The sequence below is a fragment of the Boleophthalmus pectinirostris genome, unplaced genomic scaffold (genome assembly GCF_026225935.1).
Source record: "Boleophthalmus pectinirostris isolate CB_2022bp ecotype Guang Dong unplaced genomic scaffold, ASM2622593v1 HiC_scaffold_4, whole genome shotgun sequence".
Taxonomy (NCBI): domain Eukaryota; kingdom Metazoa; phylum Chordata; class Actinopteri; order Gobiiformes; family Gobiidae; genus Boleophthalmus; species Boleophthalmus pectinirostris.
This window is the reverse complement of record NW_026571353.1, coordinates 23,833,390-23,854,123: the sequence shown is the minus strand read 5'-3', so window position 1 is coordinate 23,854,123 and position 20,734 is coordinate 23,833,390. Positions and strand designations below refer to the sequence as shown.

The 20,734-nt window shown below is 36.7% G+C and overlaps 1 protein-coding gene across 1 annotated transcript in view; it reads left to right on the top strand.

The window, feature by feature from the left end:
- The window catches only part of ksr2 (kinase suppressor of ras 2), a 98,784-nt gene extending 84,836 nt beyond the window's left edge, over positions 1-13,948 (top strand). The window contains exons 16-20 of the mRNA XM_055161645.1: positions 5,176-5,272; positions 5,360-5,493; positions 10,161-10,295; positions 12,741-12,870; positions 13,730-13,948. Coding sequence (XP_055017620.1) covers positions 5,176-5,272; positions 5,360-5,493; positions 10,161-10,295; positions 12,741-12,870; positions 13,730-13,876 — 643 coding nt within the window. The 3' untranslated portion in view covers positions 13,877-13,948. The remainder of the gene's footprint in view (positions 1-5,175; positions 5,273-5,359; positions 5,494-10,160; positions 10,296-12,740; positions 12,871-13,729) is intronic.
- Positions 13,949-20,734: the final 6,786 nt, after the last annotated feature.

Genomic DNA, 20,734 nt, shown 5'->3' with positions numbered 1-20,734 from the left:
AAGAACAGCCCCCATGGAGATTTTATAGGTTTTATAGCATACTGTGGAGGATTATGCCCAAAGGAAACACCTCAGTGTAAACAAGCAGGAAGAGGCTTGTTTCATGCAGATTAAATAAAAGTCAAATGTTTCAGTCCAAAAAAACTAAACAAAAATAGAATGTTGTGATACGACCTGAACCACCAATAATCATTTGTATTCTTTCTGTTCTGCATAGGATTGATTAAATACTGTTGTTTAGCCTTCAGAGAAAATGAACAGCTCGAGCTATTGTGTATGTAGGAGAGAACCTGCCTCTCGAGTGCCGTCTCTGAGGTTGTAAATATGTGTTAAACCAGTGATTGACTTGTTGATTGAAATGCGTGATTGCTGCTCGTTCCAGCTGAAACTGTTGTGAGCTGACAGATGAGTTGGCTGCATTTGAGAAATGTTGGATGCTGATTGCAGGAAACAATAGGAACAGGTGTTGTTGTTCACCTATAGTCTAATATCACTCCTCCAGACTTCAGTGAGCACAAGGAACTCTGTAACTTTACACTTGCAGGGAGTTTTAAGGTGCACTGTGAGAGGTTTCTGGTGCAGGGTCTGTCGCCTTCTAGACTTGTCAGAATTAGACTCAGAATTTATTTGTCATTTCAGACACTGTATAATCAGGTCACGTTTTCTAAAGTACTTCCAAGTTAGTGTCAGGGCTACATGACAGAGTTGGCCCGCCTAACGGCTTCATGGTAAAGGTCGTTTTGTCTTATATGTTCTTCAGTATGGTATACAGTGCACATATTTGTACTTCAGTTATTTAGCACAAGCTATTTTTATGGCCAAAAATGGTTAAGTCACCCACTTGTCTTCTTGGAGATTGTTAAAGGTACATTGTGTAACTTTTCTGGTGAAGGGTAGGTTTTTTTTTTCTTTAGGGAGATGTTATTGCTTTACTTGGTATGTTCCAGAGTATGGCATTAAAATTCTAATCAGCTTTTGTTTCATTACAGGTGATTTACTCATTCAGAAATACCTTTTAAGAACATGCATTCTTGTGTGAGCTGGTCCGCCCCTCCACCAAACTGATCTGTAATGGAGACAGATAAGATTAATGCCTTACTGTGGAACATTACAGACTGAACAGTTAAGTACATCTATGCATGTGGCATACCCTCTCCGAGAAAAGTTACACAGGTGCACGTTTAAGTTTTTTTTCCAGGCAAAGCAACAACAACTCCTACTACTACTACTAATACTTACCACATGTACATACTTACCACATAGTGCCCTTTTAATGTGTACCAGATAGTACATGTAACACATTCTTACTGTGAGGCAGGCTTCTCTGCTCTCTAACATGAAACATGGCCTGGTGGCGTCACCTTGTCTCCATGGAGATATATATGTTAAAAGCCATACTCTGGAACATTTCAGGTTAGGCAATATCCCCATGGATGGGTTGTCATTGACTGCCATTTATTGCAGACACAGATCAAATTTTATTTTTGGCCATAATGGCAACGCAAATAATGGGTCCCATTTGAAAAATCAGCCTGAGAATCAACTGTGTGGATAAATCAGTGGCTAAAGTGTATTCAGTTAAACTGATAAAATCAATGTATATGGTTACACTGATAGTAACTCAGGTCACATGTCACATGCCCTAAAATTGTACATACACTACTTTTTGCTTCAAGATATGTAAGATAAGTGCTTGGCCACTGTGTTTGTATTTTATTTGTTTCCTGAAGTATAAAGCATGACACAAAAGCTTGAGGGAAGAGCTACTAAAAATGCAGTGGCTGTCAGGTCATTGTTCCTAATGAATATTCATGGTGTGTTGGCTCGGGGTCTTTCGCTGGTCACCTGCGTGGCACAGTCGGGACGGGGGACTGGAGTTTGGAGGTGATGTGTGCGTGTAGTGCTGTCTATTATTACTGGCTCGGTGATGGCAGCCCTCCAGATATGTGCCATCGCCCCCTCATGGCGCAGTAACAGTTTCACCTTGGCACAGAGCGGGCCTACGTCTCAACCCCACAGCACTGACACTTTATCCTCTAACTACATCTCAAACTCCCTGACACACTCGCACACAGTATTTGTTTGGATGGAAAAAATAACAACTTTTGATTAAAGTGCAATATGACAAGTTAGACTACCCATTTCACTAAAACATCATTAAATTTAAGGTTTCACTAAAAATTGTGCTTATTTTTTTTTCTATTTTTAAAATTCTGGTGAAGTTTATACTTTTGCTTCCTGGTTGGACATGGGCATCAGATGTGACATACAGTAGAGGTAACTGTTTCCTAGCAACCACCATGTTAACAATGGCCCAAACTTATGATTACTAGTAAAATGATAATAACGCTTTTATTTAAATGGATGTTAAATGGCCCATATTACACTATTTTTTGATCTAATGTTGTTTTTAATATTATTTCCACATCAAAACCATATCTGGAGTTGTGTTTTGTTTCATTCACACATGTTTAACACACACATTATGCATGTTTGTTCTTTCAAAGGAGTTGAAAACCAACACTTCTTGACATCACAAGGTGGAACAGAGCATTTTTAGCTTGGGAGATGTAGACAGACAATAATAAAGGGTTGCTCAAACACATGTGAATGAAATAAGACACAATTCTTGGTATGTTTTTGATGAGGAAACAACATTATAAAATGGCTAAAAGCACAAGAGTCAATTTTATGTAATATAAGACCTTTAAACTGTCAAAAATGTTTTCTAAAATTTGTCCCTGCATTTTTGTTTGAATTTTTTGTGTTGATGATACAGGTAGCTAGAGGTGTTCTCTTTTCAAACTCACCACTACTTCTCAGTTTTTTTTTCCCCCACAAACCACAAATTAATTGATGTAGAATATATAAAATATATTCAAAATCACAAGTACAGACATGGATATGGGTGGAGAAAGGAAGTAAGTGAAAAGAGACAACTTTACTGGCTTGATGTCGAGCTTTCTGAGCACTCAAGCCTCAAATTCAGGACAATACAGGATTACTCATAGATGCCTGAATCAATAAAAACACAACCCCAAGTAAACTTTTTTCATTAAAGTTGATTTTGCATAATATGTCCCCTTAAAAGACGGTTAATTTGGAGTGATTTTAGTGCAGTTCTTTTGTTTATTGTTTTTCCTCGTTAAGCAGCCTAAAGATGAGGCCTGGACCATTATCACATTAGCAGGCACAGTTGGAGATAGACACACATTTGTACTTCGATTCATTCTTCAGGGCAAGTTTTGATTCGTTGCTTTGTACTGTAAACAGAAACCAGAACAATCCCACAACCTCTATTGAGACCGACTGTACTTGCTCTTAGGCAGGAGTGTAGTTACCACGCCACCCACTTCACAATGGCACAAATGTTTTCCAGTCTATAGAGATAAGTTACATTTCTGTTGCTCTATCTCTTGCATATATGTTTTTAAATCCGGGGCTTCTCAGTTTTGTTGTTTTGAACAGGAAGCTAGTGGATCTTTAAGCCATTTTAGATCAATATTGCTGTTTACAAAGAACAAAATGTAAAATCCACATATATTTTAATACTAAATACCACAAAAAAGCCTAAAATGTCTCTTTAAATACAGAATGAGCTGTGGTGTTTCATGAAAAAAGCATTTCCTCTCATTTTCTGTCTGGCCCTGTGTCCACTTTCTCTGAGTAATAGTATTCTATCACAATGCGCTGGTGTCAAAATTGGCTGTACATAAAATCACAAAAACTATTCTGCGGCATTATTGAGGAAACAAAAGAGATGCTACATTAGCATATGCATGAGGACCGGGTGACATTCATTCACGATGCTGTTCACATGACTCCTGCAGCATCATTGTTTCTTGGCAACACTTTGATGGGAAAAACATCACAAAAGCAGCTGCAAATGTGAACATTAGTGAGCCAAAGTGAAATAGTAAAAATCTTAAACTACTCTCTATCTAATGTCTTGCAATGTATAGACCCTACACTAGGCAAAATGTACTTTTCTCACATTTAAGGCATGTTATAATGTTGTTACCTCATCATAAACATACCTTCAGTTGTGTTTTGTTTTCATTCACACACATCTGAGTAACAATTTATTATTAACCTGTCTACATTTCCAAAGCTCAAATGTTCTGTTCCACCTTGTGATGTCATGAAGCGGTAGTTTTCAAGTTAACAAGTTAGAGATTGGCAATTCCAGGACTGAAATCAACCAAATGATTCTTATTCGTGTGAAGGTGTGTGCAGTTTCCATGGAGGTGTCATTGCTCTGCTCTGGATGGTTCCATAGTATGACATTAAACTTGTTAATCTTGTATTTATTTAATTACAGGTGGGGTTTTTTATAGCTTAAACACCCCTTGAAAAAAAAGCATTGTTATTTCCGCGGATCTGACCTGCTTGTGTCCATAGAGATAAGTTTATTGATATACGTGGGACATCCTCGGAAAAAAAAAGAAAAAACAAAGAAGACTAACTTCTCACCAGAAATGACAATTATATAGGGGACCTCTGTCATGTGGCTTTTAATAATAAAAGACACATTTTTATTAGTAAGAAAATACCAAATTTACAAATATGTCCTATATTATACTTAATTGACTCTTGTGAGGTAACGTTTTTTATATATATATATATATATATATATATATATATATATATATATATATATATATATATATATATATATATATACACACATTGAGGGGTTGTTGGTTTAACTCTTGGCTTAACTCTTTAACTTCAAATTAACTGTCTGAAATGAATTTGTATGTATTGTGAGTGTGCTGGTTTTATGTACTTTTGTGTGATTGTTGCTGTACTTTTCCGTCCTGTAGATGATTTCACATCAACCTTCTGAGGGACTGAAGACCCTGGCTATAATCTTTACATATTTATATTTTTAATGTTCATTAATATGTGCTGTCCCTTTACAAATAAAAAAAATAATTAATAAGTAAGTAAGTAAGCATGTGTGGGGTGTGTTTGTTAAAATGTGTCAGTGAAATAAAACACAACTCCAGGTTTTTGATGAGAAAACAACTTTATAAAATAGACCAGAAAATAGTGTAATATGGGCCCTTTAAGTTGTCTGTTTTTGTTTATTTTTCACCAATGGTTGACACATAATAATGAAGTTATATATGTTATGGCTATATATGTTAACAGTATACTCTCCTCTGACAGCTTGTGCAAAGGCAGAACACTGTATTCGGTGGTGCGGGATGCTAAGGTGATGCTGGACGTGAACAAGACTCGACAGATCGCACAAGAAATGGTGAAGGTGAGACGACGCAGAGCTGAATCCTCACTCTGGTTATACAGTTGTTCCTAAATTCGCCCCTTTGACACTTTTCTGTTCATCTCTCAGGGAATGGGCTACCTCCATGCGAAAGGGATCCTCCACAAAGACATGAAGTCCAAGAATGTGTTTTATGACAACGGTAAAGTGGTCATTACAGATTTCGGACTCTTCACCATATCAGGAGTTCTGCAGGCTGGCAGGTAATTACGCTCACTGCACACCGGAGCCATCCTAATGAAAAACATTTGAAAATAATTACTCTTTCGGCGCTGGTTTGTACCGTCTCATAGCAACCGATGCCACAGACACGGAGCTATTTTAAAGTGAAGCAGCCTTTACAAGCCTGCGCTACTGTTCCCACATTATTTGAAATGTCGAGCTTATTCTCTCAGGTGCATGCTGTTGTCAAGAGATTTTCACTGTAGCAAACAAAAACAACTCATGAGAAATTACAGTTCTTTTAGATACTTAAGGGACTTTGTTGTTGGTTTTCTGGCAGTTTTAAGAATGTCAAAAAATTGTCAAATTACATTTCATCTTGTTTCATTTCTGATTCGGATAGTTTGTAGGACCATGGGTGTTAGAAAGATGAAAAATTAGGACCATTCCAATTGATACTTTGCAGGATTGACTGGAAAAAAAGTAAAAAATAATTTAGACCACGCATTTTCAGGAGTTTGTGATCACGACAAGGGTTCATGATCCTGTTTAGGTGTCTGATTTTCAACAAAAAAGGTGAGAGTGACTACCTGGAAAACTGCTATCTTGTGATTTTAATGTTATTTGAGAGAGACGTCAACAGCACAAAGCATCTCACCTGTTGTAATCCAACCAAATCAGCTCTTTCTGGTCAGAATGTGTTAAAATTAAACTCAGATTACGTCTAATTTGAGTAACAGAGCTTGTAGTGCTTCCAGTTAGCACCACACCCTCAACATCAGCTGCAAAGTATGAATAGTGATGAACATTTTAAAGCTAAATATTATAATCTGGAATGGAAAAAGGCTTCAAAATGTTGCATATAAAAGAAAACTGAACCCCCATGAATATCAAACAAAGAAATGGAAATTGACCTTGTTTGTTGTAAACAGTGTTAAACAATATGAAAAATAAACAAAGGAGTTTTGATGTAACCCTGGTAATAATTGCTGGGTCTCTCTATTCATTATGAGTTTCAGGCTTAAGGATTTCTTCTTGAACTGAATCATTTGGCACGGCAAATTATAGCAATAATGCAATTTAAATCAAAATGTAATATCTTTTGAATGGGGAAAGGTCCTTATTATTTCCCAATTTGAGTCACTTTGTGAATTTGCATCAGTCATGGTAGTCATTAGCTTGACTGTGTTTTCATTATTTAACTCAGAACCAGTTAAAAGTTGAAACCTTAGGTCATGATTTTATTTTAAGTTAAATAGAGTTTGTAAAGAAAGCTTTATAGACTTTCACATGAAATATTACTCTCACATCAGCTGGCCACTGCACTCGTCTGTTTGTTTGAGCTTTTTAGCAGTTAAAAGTAGTGTTAACCTGAACTTTTGACATATATTTAACTTAAAATAAATAAAAAATAAATAAAGAATCATAGGGTCCCTCATGATTTTATACAATACATGATGGCTCATGATACAATATTATCATGATCTGACGATACATGTGATAAATGATATTGCACATGATACGTTGTGATGTATTGCTGAATTTTAAGAATATTTTAACAATAGCATTTCTTTGTTAAACTCCTACTTGTGCAAAGCTAATATGAAATACAACAATGAATATGTCAAAAGAATTGCATGAACACTAAAAAGGCAACAAAACAGCAGTGGGGTCTCAAAAAAAAAAATTGCTAAAAGATACAAAAAATGCTCGATATACTGATACAGCAGTCCATGATAAAGATAGTGTATCACCACATTTAGTATCATGATATATCGATATTTCAGTACTTTTGCACACACCTAGATAGCATAAGTGTGCAGCACACAAATTCGTCTCTGATTCGAATTGGGGAATGACAGTCCTCACAAAATCAGGAGGGAATTATTTGCAAGAACCCCATAAATTACTGTCAGAATAGTTTTGAAAGCAAACTCAAGTAGGAAGCATCATGGCCAGGGGAGAAATGGAAGTAACAAAAAAAACTGGATGTTAAAGGTTTAACAAAAAATTGTGCATTTATTATTTACAGTGTAAGGGAAGACAAAAAAAAACAGGCAATTAAGGTGAAAATAAATAGGAATTAAACAAAATAATCTAATAAACTAAAGAGCCCTAACTAAATACAGTGTACCAAATCTAACTCAAGGTTTACTGCAAACAAAAAAAGTGTCTCAACGAACTAAACAAGGCAACAGCCGGCAATATAACAAAATGAGACAACCCAACATCAAACAAAAGGGGCGAGCTGGCCGCAGTAATCCAGCCGCCTCGAGCAGGCGGAAGATGGTCCCTTTTCAATCCCCCGCTATCACAGGTGGCATCCGCGGATTGGTGGGAGCGCAGGGCTGAAGGGCCAATCGCCGACGCGCTGCGACGCCAGCCTCCGTCCCGCGTCAGGCACTCCCGCGCATCCGGGTCCAGGGCTCGCGGACCGGGAGCATCATGGGCAGACAAAAGCAATTACAGAAGAACGGGAGTAGTTTAAACAAATATCAAAGGGCCAGGGCCCATAACAAGCAGCCCACGATAAAGATAGTGTATTACCACATTTAGTATCATGATATATCGATATTTCAGTACTTTTGCACACACCTAGATAGCATAAGTGTTCAGCACACAAATTCGTCTCTGATTCGAATTGGGGAATGGAACAGTTCTCACAAAATCAGGAGGGAATTATTTGCAAGAACCCCATAAATTACTGTCAGAATAGTTTTGAAAGCAAACTCAAGTAGGAAGCATCATGGCCAATGTTCACTGGGCCAACTGGGAATTTGTTGAAGTGTGACAATGCATTCCCAAGCTCTATTGGCAGCATTTTAAAGTACTTTAGTAGTATTTTTTTTTTTTTTTTTTACTATAAAAGGTTTTCAGTTACAGTGTTTTTGGCATGTAGAAATCAGATCTCAGGGCAGTATTTCAATAAAAAATATTCTAAAGTTATTTTTTATGCTCACAGAATTGACAGCATCAGACTTTTCAAGGTGAAACCATGCCAAGTGTTTCCAACTGCTCTTTTTAGAACTGTTTTAAAGTCAGAAAACCACTGAAGCCCCTAAGATACAGCACATGAAGAATGAAAGAAAAATATTTTTAAAGGGAGACTCCCACGAGAACGTGTTATTGGGTCAAAGACCAGAAAGAAATCCAAGCTGAGTTTCCTGAATACAGCACCAGCAATCACACAGTTGTGTAAAGTGGCTCTAACCCTTCTATCAAATATAATAGAGAGTGAATTATGTGTAATTTACCATGTCATGGCTGAGCACACCAGTAATCATTGTATCTGCTCAAGACTCAAATCAGGCTAGGCGAAAAGCATCCTTCATCAGAGCCGGTCTCTTCATAGTGATTAAACTGAGGTCTGAGTCAATGTAAACAATATATGTTTGTACTAAACATGACTCCATTAGACTGTTTACTGCAGGAATTTAGCACACGATTAAAGCAAATATATAAACAAAAACACTCCAATCTGTAAACTATTCTTTTATTTTACTACACAATTATTTTAGTGTAGTTTTTATTATTGGATTTATCATTTCCATAAAGGTGCATTGCATAACTTTCCTGGTACCTACTTGTCACCTGTATGTCTGGTTCCAGAGTATGGCATTAAACATAGGGACAGGAAGGCGTGTGTGTGTGGGTCTGCTCCTAAAACTTATAATTCTTCGTTAATCAATTTGAATTATGAGTTATGTTTTATTATGTTTTATTATAACCAATTTTCAACCACATTAGAGATACATGCTCATTGATTCTTCCTGTGTTTGGTTGGGTTTCCTCTCATCACTCTGGTTAACCCCATCAACCCAAAACACCTTAGGCAAAGTTTAGATAGTCGTGACAAAGCTGAGCTCAAGATCTGGAGATGGGTCCCAGGTTCCCCCACTGCTCCTGACATGTTGTCCCATGTTGTTTCCCAAACACTGGGTTGTAAGAGATTTTTTTTTGGATCGCCTTGTCACCATCTGCTTGTACTGTAGGTCTGCAGTATACATATACATACATCTCCGTGCAACCCCCGCTCCTCACTTCCTCTCTGCGCACCACCTTGCCTAACCAATTTTCTGTGGGAAAAACTGAGTACTGTATTTTTTGGACTATAAGGTGCACTTAAAATCTCTTAATTTTGTGAAAAATCTGCAATGCGCTTTATAATCCGGTGCGCCTTATGTATTAATTCTCCTTGAGCTGACTGACCTTGAGCCGATTTTCACATATATTCCACTGAGTTATGTTTTTTTTAGTACGCCAGAAGCTGACCTCACCAGCGAACACAAGGAGCGAGATGTTTTTTATAATCACTTATAGTTTATGCAAATTAGCCATGTGGTTTTAAGTTTCATTTCTGTAAAATGTAATCAAATGTGTGCAAAGCTGCTTTAAACACATTATTACTCAATCTATATTTGAGTCTTCCTCATAGGAAATAAAAAAGTCTCAAGTCTCAAATGTTGTCCCTTTGTTTTGCTTAATGTTCAAATCATTCAGTCTCTTTTTTTTTTTTCACAAATATAGCTGCTTTCACGACACTTCAGTTAGTAATGGGGTGTTTTTTTTCTGAATTAAAAGGAATTAGGAAGTCAGGTACAACTTTAACACTCCAAAACAAATCTACCTGTAGGTACTAATAAAAGTTACGTGTACTGTGATGCAGATATACAGTGAGCGCATGTGTGTGTGTGTTTTGTCTTTGCAGTCGAAGAGAGGACAAACTCCGCATCCCGAACGGCTGGCTCTGTCACCTGGCTCCAGAAATTATCCAGCAGCTTTCTCCCGACACAGAGGAGGACAAACTCCCCTTCTCCAAACAATCCGACGTCTTTGCTTTTGGGTGAGTTGGACTTGGTGCCATTTGTCCAGACATTCTACTGTTTACTGCACCACTAATTACCACTGGCATTGCATAGGATCCCAATGAAAAACTGCCGCCTGTTTGAACATTGTTTTTACTTTAAAAAGTCAAATACTTTACTACAACTTTGCTGTTCACAAGCCAACTCAACTAAAGTTTGGTCTGTCACGTTACCAAGAAGTTGTGATTAAATGTTGTTTTTAATCAAATGTGAAAGGCTTCTACAATGTGTATGTACGTTTAGATAAGGCATGGGCAATTTTAACAAAAAAATAAAAAATCTTGTTTGCTTTTGGATTTTGGATTACTCCTGTAACCAATATCAGATGACATTTTAGCTTTATATCGTAATAAAGCATTTCTATGGTTGAGGTTCAAGTAGCGGATCAAAAAGTGGATTGTAAAGTAAAAAAAAATTATATATCCTTTTTAGATAAAATTACCTGACAACTTTTTAACACTTTGCTCCTTTTATTGCTTTTTGTGTTTACTGGGTATTCTAATTTTGCATATATAATTTATGTATGTATGTATGTATGTATGTATGTATTTATTTATTTAGACAAGAAGTAAGTATACATGTATCCAGTACACTGAATGTGCTTTTCACATTGATAAACTCCTTCTATATACAATCCATGTTTTTACACAAACAAGAATTGGATTATGATCAGGCTTATTAATGGTTTTCCGACATCACTTAGAAATGATTGATTCCTCAGGAGACCATACAAAGTAGTTCATAATTGAATAAGGTGGCATTTAAATGCTAATCAGTCATTTATTACTACAGATATTCGACGTTGCAACATGTACGCATTCATCTTTCTTTTGAAACTTGGTCCAAGTTTGACCTTCAAGCCCCATCTGTTTCAGTAACAATTAGCCCCTTGGTCGCTGGCATAAATCCATATTAAACTTACTAACAGGTCCTTGGTGAAGATGGATTATTGAGATGCTAAAAGGCGAAGGAAATGTTTCATCATAGCACCACGCTAAGCTAATTGGAGTAAATAAAGAGCGTGCTGATGAGGGACTGTTCTGCCCATACACAAGCTAGTGATAGTTCAGAAGCACAGGTGATCAAGCCCAAAAGGGAGAAGATATGATTGGATGATTACAGGAAAAGGATCTGTAAATCTGCAAATGGTTTAAAAGCATTCACTTATTTGATTAAAAGGGAGTGAGAATGAAGGGGAGAGACTTGACGATGAAGTAGAGCCCAAAATTGAAGACATGGTAAGCTCTGTCTTGGGGGTTCCTGGACACCTGCTGTCTGGGATCTGGGCCTTTGTGCTGTTTACCAGGTAAAACTCAGCTGCGGAGTCTAAGATTGGTTTCAAGTTTGGGCCTGAAGGAACCGCTGTTATCCTTTGTGAAGTCCACCTTCATCACGGGATGCCATAATGGAGAAGGAGGGAGGTCGCACCTGTGACCTGAACTTTCAAATCTTCACACACTCACAATCTGGTACAATGATAAGGAGAACTTTTCTTGTCATATATTTCTCACTATTGCGACTGACATATTTTAAGACCATTTTCTAAGATTAAATTTAAAACTTTAAACAGCAATCATTGTAATAGTAATTGTATTTAAATAGCTCCATTAAGTACTTCCTCAAAGCACTTTACATTGTATTATTCTGTCAGTCTCCACAGCCAAAGTTGCCCTGAGGCTAACTGACAAAAGTATGGCTGTCAATCTGCACCAGCCTCCTCCCTGACCATCATCATTCACTCACCATAATAATATATAGCAAGGTGGGTGAAGTGTCTTGCCCATGGACAGAATGACAGCATGCACTGGGCTGAGCTCGAACCGCCAAACTTTGAGTTTGTGGGCGAACGCTCTCGCCACTGAGCCACTGTCACCGCACTGTCACTCAAGTCCAAAAACAAAATGTCCAAAAATCCACTTTTAAAAGCTGACCTCAGGCAATGAAAAGTCCCACAGCCTCCATCAGTGGCTCAGTGCTGGAGGTGCACCCTGCTCTGTTGACTCCTAACACAATTGCATTCTCAGATGGAGCCCCATATGGAGCATGGTCAGAGGATCTCTCTGAAGGGAAGGGGACTCAGCACAGTGTCCAGCTGCTCTGTGAGCCCTCGTGTCTGGAGGTGACCCCTGTGGCTCTTTTACATATTCATTAACAATAAGCTGTCATTCCTCACACTCTGGCCAAAGAGCTATTTTTACACTCCTCAAGCGTGACCTGCCTAGCCGGCTCTAAAAACAGTTGTCTTTTGCATAAGACAGGTTGCTTTATGCTAATTAAAAAGCCACAGTCAGTTGACAACTTCAGGTGCAAGTGTCTGCAGCAATTTCATCCTCAGGATTCAGCCTCTGGAGCGAAGAAAGAAGACATCTGAGGTAACCTGCTCCTTCACCTTTAGATTGACTGTATAACTCTTGTTCCCACAGCACTATCTGGTACGAGTTACACGCACGAGAGTGGCCTTACAAAAGTCAGCCTGCTGAGGTGATCATTTGGCAGATCGGTACTGGTGTGAAGCCGAACCTCGCCCAAACTGGAATGGGGAAGGAGATTCTGGTAAGAACACATTTAATTCTGTGAAACAGAAAATTTGTGATTAGAACAAGAAATCACCAGCCAATATTTGGTCTAATGAGCATGTTTAAAAATCACTTAAAAATCTTGAGTCTTAATTGGATGTTAGAAAAGTGCTTTAGTCACAGCTTCAACATGATTAGTACTTTCTGTGTTTTGGCTCAGTTATGTAAAGCTGTGTGCAGCCGCCTGTAGTATCTCTTTGGCATTATGTTTATTTGAATTAATTGCATACTTTGTGGCAACTGCATACAGCCCCTTTTTGTATAAGTTTACTTCACATTCAACTTTTAATATCATCTTTTACTTCCTGCTAAATGAGTGATCTACACGGCACATGTACCAGGCTCTTTGAGAGTAATTTCTGACAATTTGCTGAATGTCTTTCCCGCTCTTCACTCCCATTTCATAATCTGCTGTCAAATAAAACATACATTATTACAAAACATACATACATACAAAATCACCTTCTACTAGTTGTATTTTTATTGATTCATGCATGTTTAGGTTACCGTGCATTGTTCTGTGCACTTCTATATTTACTTATAATTCCTAAAAAAGTTTAAACCTATTGCAATAGCAATTAAAACTTTCAATTTAAGAAAATATATATATTATAACATTTTTATAAGAAAAAGTCCTCAAAATGTCACATATAACAGGAAGCTAAACCCCATCAATTAAGTCAATTTGGAACATTGTGATTTACAATTAAGTAAATGTTAGATAATTATCTACGTATGTTTATTACTAACTTAAAAGAAAAAAAAAAAGCCTAATAGAGTTTTCTTTAATTAAAAACAAAACAGTCTCTATAATATTTTCCTTTCTTTCCTAACAGGACATCTTGCTTCTGTGCTGGGCATTCAAGCCGGAGGAGAGGCCCAGCTTCTCCAAACTGGTGGATTTACTGGAAAAGTTGCCAAAACGAAACCGTCGCCTTTCGCACCCGGGGCACTTCTGGAAGTCAGCTGAGTATGTCAAATGAGTTTAGGACACAAAACTGCAAAACAATCAACAAGTACATATAAAACGCTGTCATAACCAATCGTCCTATTAAAACCACCACCTTAAACAAAGCACTGAACCCAAAAGTGTGTGTTCTATGGATGTGTGTGTGGAAAAGGGACTGTCCGGCTTCTCAAAACTATGGGACTCATATTTTGGTTCAAATCATGTTGTAATTATTTTTCTTTTACTTTTTTGTCTTTTACAATTGACTTTCATGGAGTTTTAATTTACTGCATTTATTCCTTGAATGTATCTTCTTTGTAATTTTTGGACAAATTTGTCTCAAGAACAACACTGTCTACTCCATGTTTGTTTTCTTTTGCTCTGAATGAATGTAACTGTTATACATAACACGTTGTATATTTTCATAACATTGTTGTGCCATTTCCTGTCAATATGTGGTCCATTCTGTCGATTACCTCATGTGTGTATGTTTGCACCTTGTTTGAAAAGCTTTATTTATCATTGTACGTCTTTATTTTGACATTGTACCATTTGAATGTGAAGAAGCCAGCGTCCCTGATTGCGTAGGTCTTTGATGGGAGATTTCTTCCCAAATACAATATAATTTAAAGTGCATATGACAGGCTTTGACAGACAGGTGGTAAATATTTGTCAGAATTTAACAGTTAAATTCAGCGAAGTGGCAGTTTGTGAATAAAGCTGAAAAGTACAAAAATACAGAAAGCAGCGGTGATTATTCCCTACCTATGTTGATGATGATTTTACTAAATAGAAGTGTTGTCAACAATTTTTATTTGTCTAATCACAACTATAGTGTAATTTAGACAGGTTTTGGCCCTGGTTTACATTCTAGTTACAGTTCTAGTTACACTCTAGTTATGTCAAAACTCCTATCTATGTAAGTAAAAATAAACTTTGATAACCAAAATTATTCAAAAATACAAAAATTTTACAAGAGTTTTTGTAAAATTTTAAATAAAAATATGTTGAGTATGTTTTTTTGGAGTTGTCTAACCTGTCATATGCACTTTACAGGTGCACTATGTAACTTTTTGGTTGGGATCCATCACCTGCTTGTTTCTATGGATATGTTATTGTTCTGCATAGAATGTTTCACAGTATGGCATTAAACAGCTTTACCTTTTGCTAAATTGTTTAGTTCATAGATCAAAAATACCTAGAAAAACAGGCATTCTGACCTCAAATTTAGTCTGGTTTGTCTACCTGAAGATAGAAAGGTTTAATACCATACTGTGAAACATTCTGGACAGACAAAGCATTTGACAGACCCTCCACCAGAAAAGTTACACAAAGCACCTTTAATGTTTGTATAGCATTTACACTGTGATGTTGTTCAGAGAAAGGCCGTCACTCCTCACTCCATGCTGCTCTGTGAAAACCGCTGACGACGTAGAATGTATCTCGCCCAATTGTCGAAGAACCAATTACCTTTCAAAAACCACTGAGCCCTGAAATTTCCAAATATATCTAAATTACTTGACTTTCTATAGCTAACCACACATAGCCAGTGCATTAAGGCTTTGATATTTTTAGCTATAATTTCACACACTATCATTTTGACTCTTGAGTACCAAAATGATAGGTTAGCTTATTAGGAAATGTATGTGTGAAATAGGTTCTGACTGCCTAAGGGAAAAATTACTTGAATCTTTTTTGTGTAGATAATGACTTTTTAAAATTATCCAGCTCAGTGATAGTGACTGTTAGTGAAAGGACCGCACATGGCCACTACCTGAGACATAAGCACACTGAAATAATATGTTTATAGCTTTTGATTATAGCCACTTAAAGCAGTGTTAGAGTTGATGTAACTGATAATTCAAGTATTCATAAATCTGTGCATATTGCATACATCAACAATGAACACACTGTAGACAATTAACAATGGACAATTTAAAGAGCCCATAGTACACTATTTTATGATCCATGTTAGAATGTTGTCTCCTCATCACAAACATACCTGGAATTGTGTTTTGTTTCATTCACAAATGTTTAACACACAAACCCTGCATATTTATTCTTCTTTCAAACTGAAAAAACTCTGTTCAACCTTGTGATGTTGTGGTAATGCAGGATCTGCTACACTGTGTTTTTAAACTTCATACACCTTCACTAGATCCATTTGGATATTTTCAGTTCTGAAATTGCCAGTCTTTACTGAACTAGAGATAAAAAGTAGCTGTTAACATGAAAACTACTGTCTCATGACACACACACACACACACACACACGGTGGAACAGAGCATTTGAGCTTTGGAGATGTAAACGGACTAATGCAGGATAATTCAAATGTGTAAATCAGGGGTGTCAAACTCAAATTCACAAAGGGCCAAAGTTAAAAACTAGAACTAAGTCGTGGGCCAAACTAAATATTTAACAAAAAATTTCACCATCTGCATGTTTCCCCTTCTTTCGAGATATGTAATGTTAAACCTTTTCTTATTAACGTAAATATTTAATAATAGTTTTGCTTAAACTTTGAAACCAGAACAAGCATAATATAAAATAGTAACAAAATTGTAAATGTAGGCCCAGGCCCAGGCCTGAGTTTGACATGTCTGGTGTAAATGAACTCCAGGTATGTTTTTGAGGAGCTAACAACATTCTAACATGCTCAGAAGCTCACAAGAGTTAATTTGACATAATATGGGACCTTTTTTAAATACCAGTGCATGTATAATTTCACCAGTGCATGCATAATTTTAGTGTTAGTGCTACTCATATTCATTTTGAATTAATTTAAAATATTGAATGTATTACACAGTATATATTAGTTTAGCATTTCATTAAACTGTTCCCAATTTGTCAGAGGTTACCAAAGCATGACATTTTCATATTTATTTTATTTATTTATTCACAGCTGGGAAGACTGGATTAGATAGAACTGGTGAAGTGTTTAATGCAGAGATGTCTAGAGAGCACACTTATTGATACTTTGCAGCTGACATCACCAACATTTCCTGGGGGTGTGATGCTAACTGGGAGCACTGCTCTGTTCGAAGCTCTGTTACTCAAGTTAAACTTAATCTGAGCTTCATTGTAACACAATCTGACCAGAAAGAGCTGACTTGGTTAAAACTATAACAGGTGAGCTGATTCACGCAGTTAAACAACTTTCTCACACATAAAATTACAGTCACAAATTAGGTAACAGTTTTTCAGTTAGTCACTCTCCCTTTTTTTGTTAAAAATCAAACACCTGAACAGGACCATGAACGCTCATCTTGATCACACGCTCCTGAAAATGTGAAAATGCTAAATCCATTATGCATTTTTTCTTGAGTTTTGCATGTAGTACACCCCCAGTATGGTGTTACTGCAAAGAATCAATATACATACAAATTATTTTCTTGAAGAAGTGCAGGTATTCTAGGAAAAAAAAAAAAAAACAGATTTCAACTATAACACTGCTTTAATGGCTCATAGTAAAACATATTAACATCAATAAAATAAATACCACTAATTATCTGTTGACTTGCACATTCAAAGTACTTTTACTGCTAGGCCTGTCACGATAACACATTTTGAAATGTGATATAGATGATAGATAATAATACTGAAACTAAACCCAAGAGCAGATTTAAACCACAAAAACTATTCTAAATCTACAATATTGTAAAAAAGAATGAAAAGGCTTTAGTACTTAGTTTGGATCTGTAATGAGTCATAGAAGTTATTAATTCAACCTTGTACGGCTTAAATCTTAAAGTATAGCCAAAATACAAAAAAAAAAAATCCCAATAGTGCAAAGTAGACAGCATACTGTAAATATTGGCCCCAAAAATATTATTCCAGCTTGCATATGTTGAAGTCAGTATAGTAATTATCATGACAGGCCTATTTACTGCACCACTATGATCATGCTCACATATCAGACACATATATCAGGATGCCGAAGAGCGCTCCTGGCCATTTTGCGTATCTCCTACAGATTTCCATCTTAATATCACCTTAATATGTTTTTGAGAACCTGGCTCATCTCTATGTTCAGTGAAAGCTTTGGCGTCACTCAGCTGTATACTGCTTCTGATCCTTCCCAGTCACATACTATATCAGATATATCAGATAATGACAATCCAATCATAGTGAATAGCCATCTCCACCCTGCCATATTCACAATGTGGGGACATGCATACAAACAAAACGCTGCTGATTTTCTGTGATTTTTTATTTTTATTTTTTTGGGGGGGGGATTGCTGGGACTCAAATACTGTAAGTGGATCATTATATTTGTACTGTTTACAGCACACATGCATGAGATGGACTATCAGAAATACACGAGAATATTGAGAAAAACTGCTACACTTTTCACATTTTGGTTAAAATACTTAACTTGCGCTGTATTTAGCTTTGCAAACTTTAAACCGCTTTGTTTGAGAGAATGATTGTTCGGTATATTTATAGACTTATAGGTATTGGCATTTAAATAGGCTAGTGACATGAGCTGGACAACATTCAAAGATCTAGTTAGTGCCAATTGTAAATAATAAAAACAAAGTAGAGTTTTGCCGTGATAAAACTTCTGCTTGTGGTTTTCTTTTGAATGTAATTGTGTTGTGTTTTTGTTGATTTTGGTTCTGTTTCTTTATATTTCTTCAGTTCCCTTTGATTGCATTGATGCTGTGTTCCTTTAGTTCCTGTATTGTAGATGGTAGCTTGTATTTAATGATGCCTTATGGTCCATGGCTTAGTGATGAGTATATAGATTATGATCACAAGCTCTTTATTTGCACTCATTCTTTAACAAGTGTCTGACAATAAAGATCTTTTCAGTTTGGTTGTTTTCTGTTCATTTTTGTCCTTTTAATGTAATATTTATTTTGTGTCTTTTACCTTGGTTTAAATTCTATTTCTTTGAACCTTAAGCCTTTCCAAGTACAATGTTTATTATCCTTGGCTACTAAATATAGCTTACCAACAGTGTAAAATCAGATCCACATAGCTTCTGTGTTGTCAACTATTATAAGAGATAGTTGGCCATAAGAATTCACCTACAAACATTTATGTCTGTATATTAAGTAGCAGGTTTGTAAGAATTTGTACAGTCTTGATGTCTTCTGATCGGTATCATGGTTCACATTATGTATGTATATACAGTATCTCTAAAAAGGGTCTTAAAAAGGATGCTTTTTATTATGTTTAATACAAAATGCACTGAAGTTTCATATCTATAATATTCTAAATATCAGAAGACAACTTATAAAAAGGTTCCAGCTCAAAGATTCAGCCAAAATGGTGTTAGCAATTTATAATAAAGTAAAACACGATTTACAACTTCTAAAATTTGCATCCCTGTATATGTACATACCAAGACGTCTGTCACAATACTGCAGAATGGTGGCTAGGAGTTAGAGCTCTCGCCTCACAGCAAGAAGGTTACAGGTTTGACTCCCAACTGTTCAGGGTCTGGACGTGGCTCCTCAGGCAAGGCCCTGCAGTGCACTGCTCCTCACAGTTGCCCCAGTGACAATGAAGGATGGATCAAAAGCAGAGGGCAGACTTCCCTATGGGGACAATGAAGTGTACCTTAAATCAGAGGTGTTCAAACTGTGGCCTGGGGGCCAAATGCGGCCTTCAGATCATTTTTGATGGTCTTCAGAGATCCTGCTGATTTGGGCTAAGCGTTTAGACAGTACTCAACAATATTTAATTTCCCACATCATCAATGGTTCAATGCACAGTGATGCACCTAAAATTTGTGTACAGTGGCTCTGCTTAGCCTATAGATAAAATGCCTCTATCTGAAAGACTCACTGTATGCTGTGTGTATTATTATTAGGTAAGCTGTATTTATGAGGACTAATTTTATAGAAAGACTACAGTGCTCTCGGTCAGTCCAAAATGTTAATAAAGCTCAAACCTGAATGTGCACAATTATTGGGCAAATATTAATGTGCAGAATTGTTACACAACTAAATGAATAATGAACATCTTCCATTCTCACTTGTTTATTTTCACCAGTGACCAATATAGACACGCTTCTCCTCAATAATGGTCATAAGCCTTCAATTCATGTAATCTGTCAGTTTCTTGATCTGTTGATGATCAACTTTTTGTACAGCAGCAACCACAGCCTCCCAGATGCTGTTCAAAGAGGTGTAGTTTTCCTTCACCATAAATCTCTCGTTTAAGTAGGGCCCACAAGTTCTCAATAGGGTTTAGGTCAGGTGAAGAAGGGGCTAGAGATGCACTATCCATGGCTAGCCTTTACTGGCTAGCCACATGGTGGAAAGTGTCTTCTATAAACTGGCAGGAGGCATTGGAGTTCATTTTTGAGGTTTGAGTTCTGAAATATGACAGTGTTGGAGGATAACGGGTTCCTGGTAACTTCATGTTTGATTTTACTCAAATCTCTTGTAGTTAATTTGCGTCTTTTTTGTCAGCATGTTTCTTGTGACACTGTTAAGTATTTGCATCAAAACATTTTATGGTTCTGTGATCACGCCCCAATATCTTGACAATGTCAAGACTGTTGCATCCCTCTGAAAGACTTTTTACAACTTTTGGCTTTTCAGAGTCAGTTATTATCTCCTTTTTGGCCCATTTTGTCTAATAATTCTGCACAGCTTGATATAGGGTGTTGATCTCCTTAAATCACACTCTTAACTTGTTAGACAAATACACATCATCTGATATTCTTAAATCCAATAAGAATTCAAGTTTATACATCTTGGAGGGCACTTTCTGCTTTCTTAAATTTTCAGATTTGAGATTTATTAATATTTCGTATTGACCAAGAGCACTGTAGTTGTTCAATTATAAAATTAATACTCATTAATACAACTTGCCAATAATTATGCACACAGTGTATATACTCAAATTAGACAGAGTAGGTAAAGTGTCTTGCCAA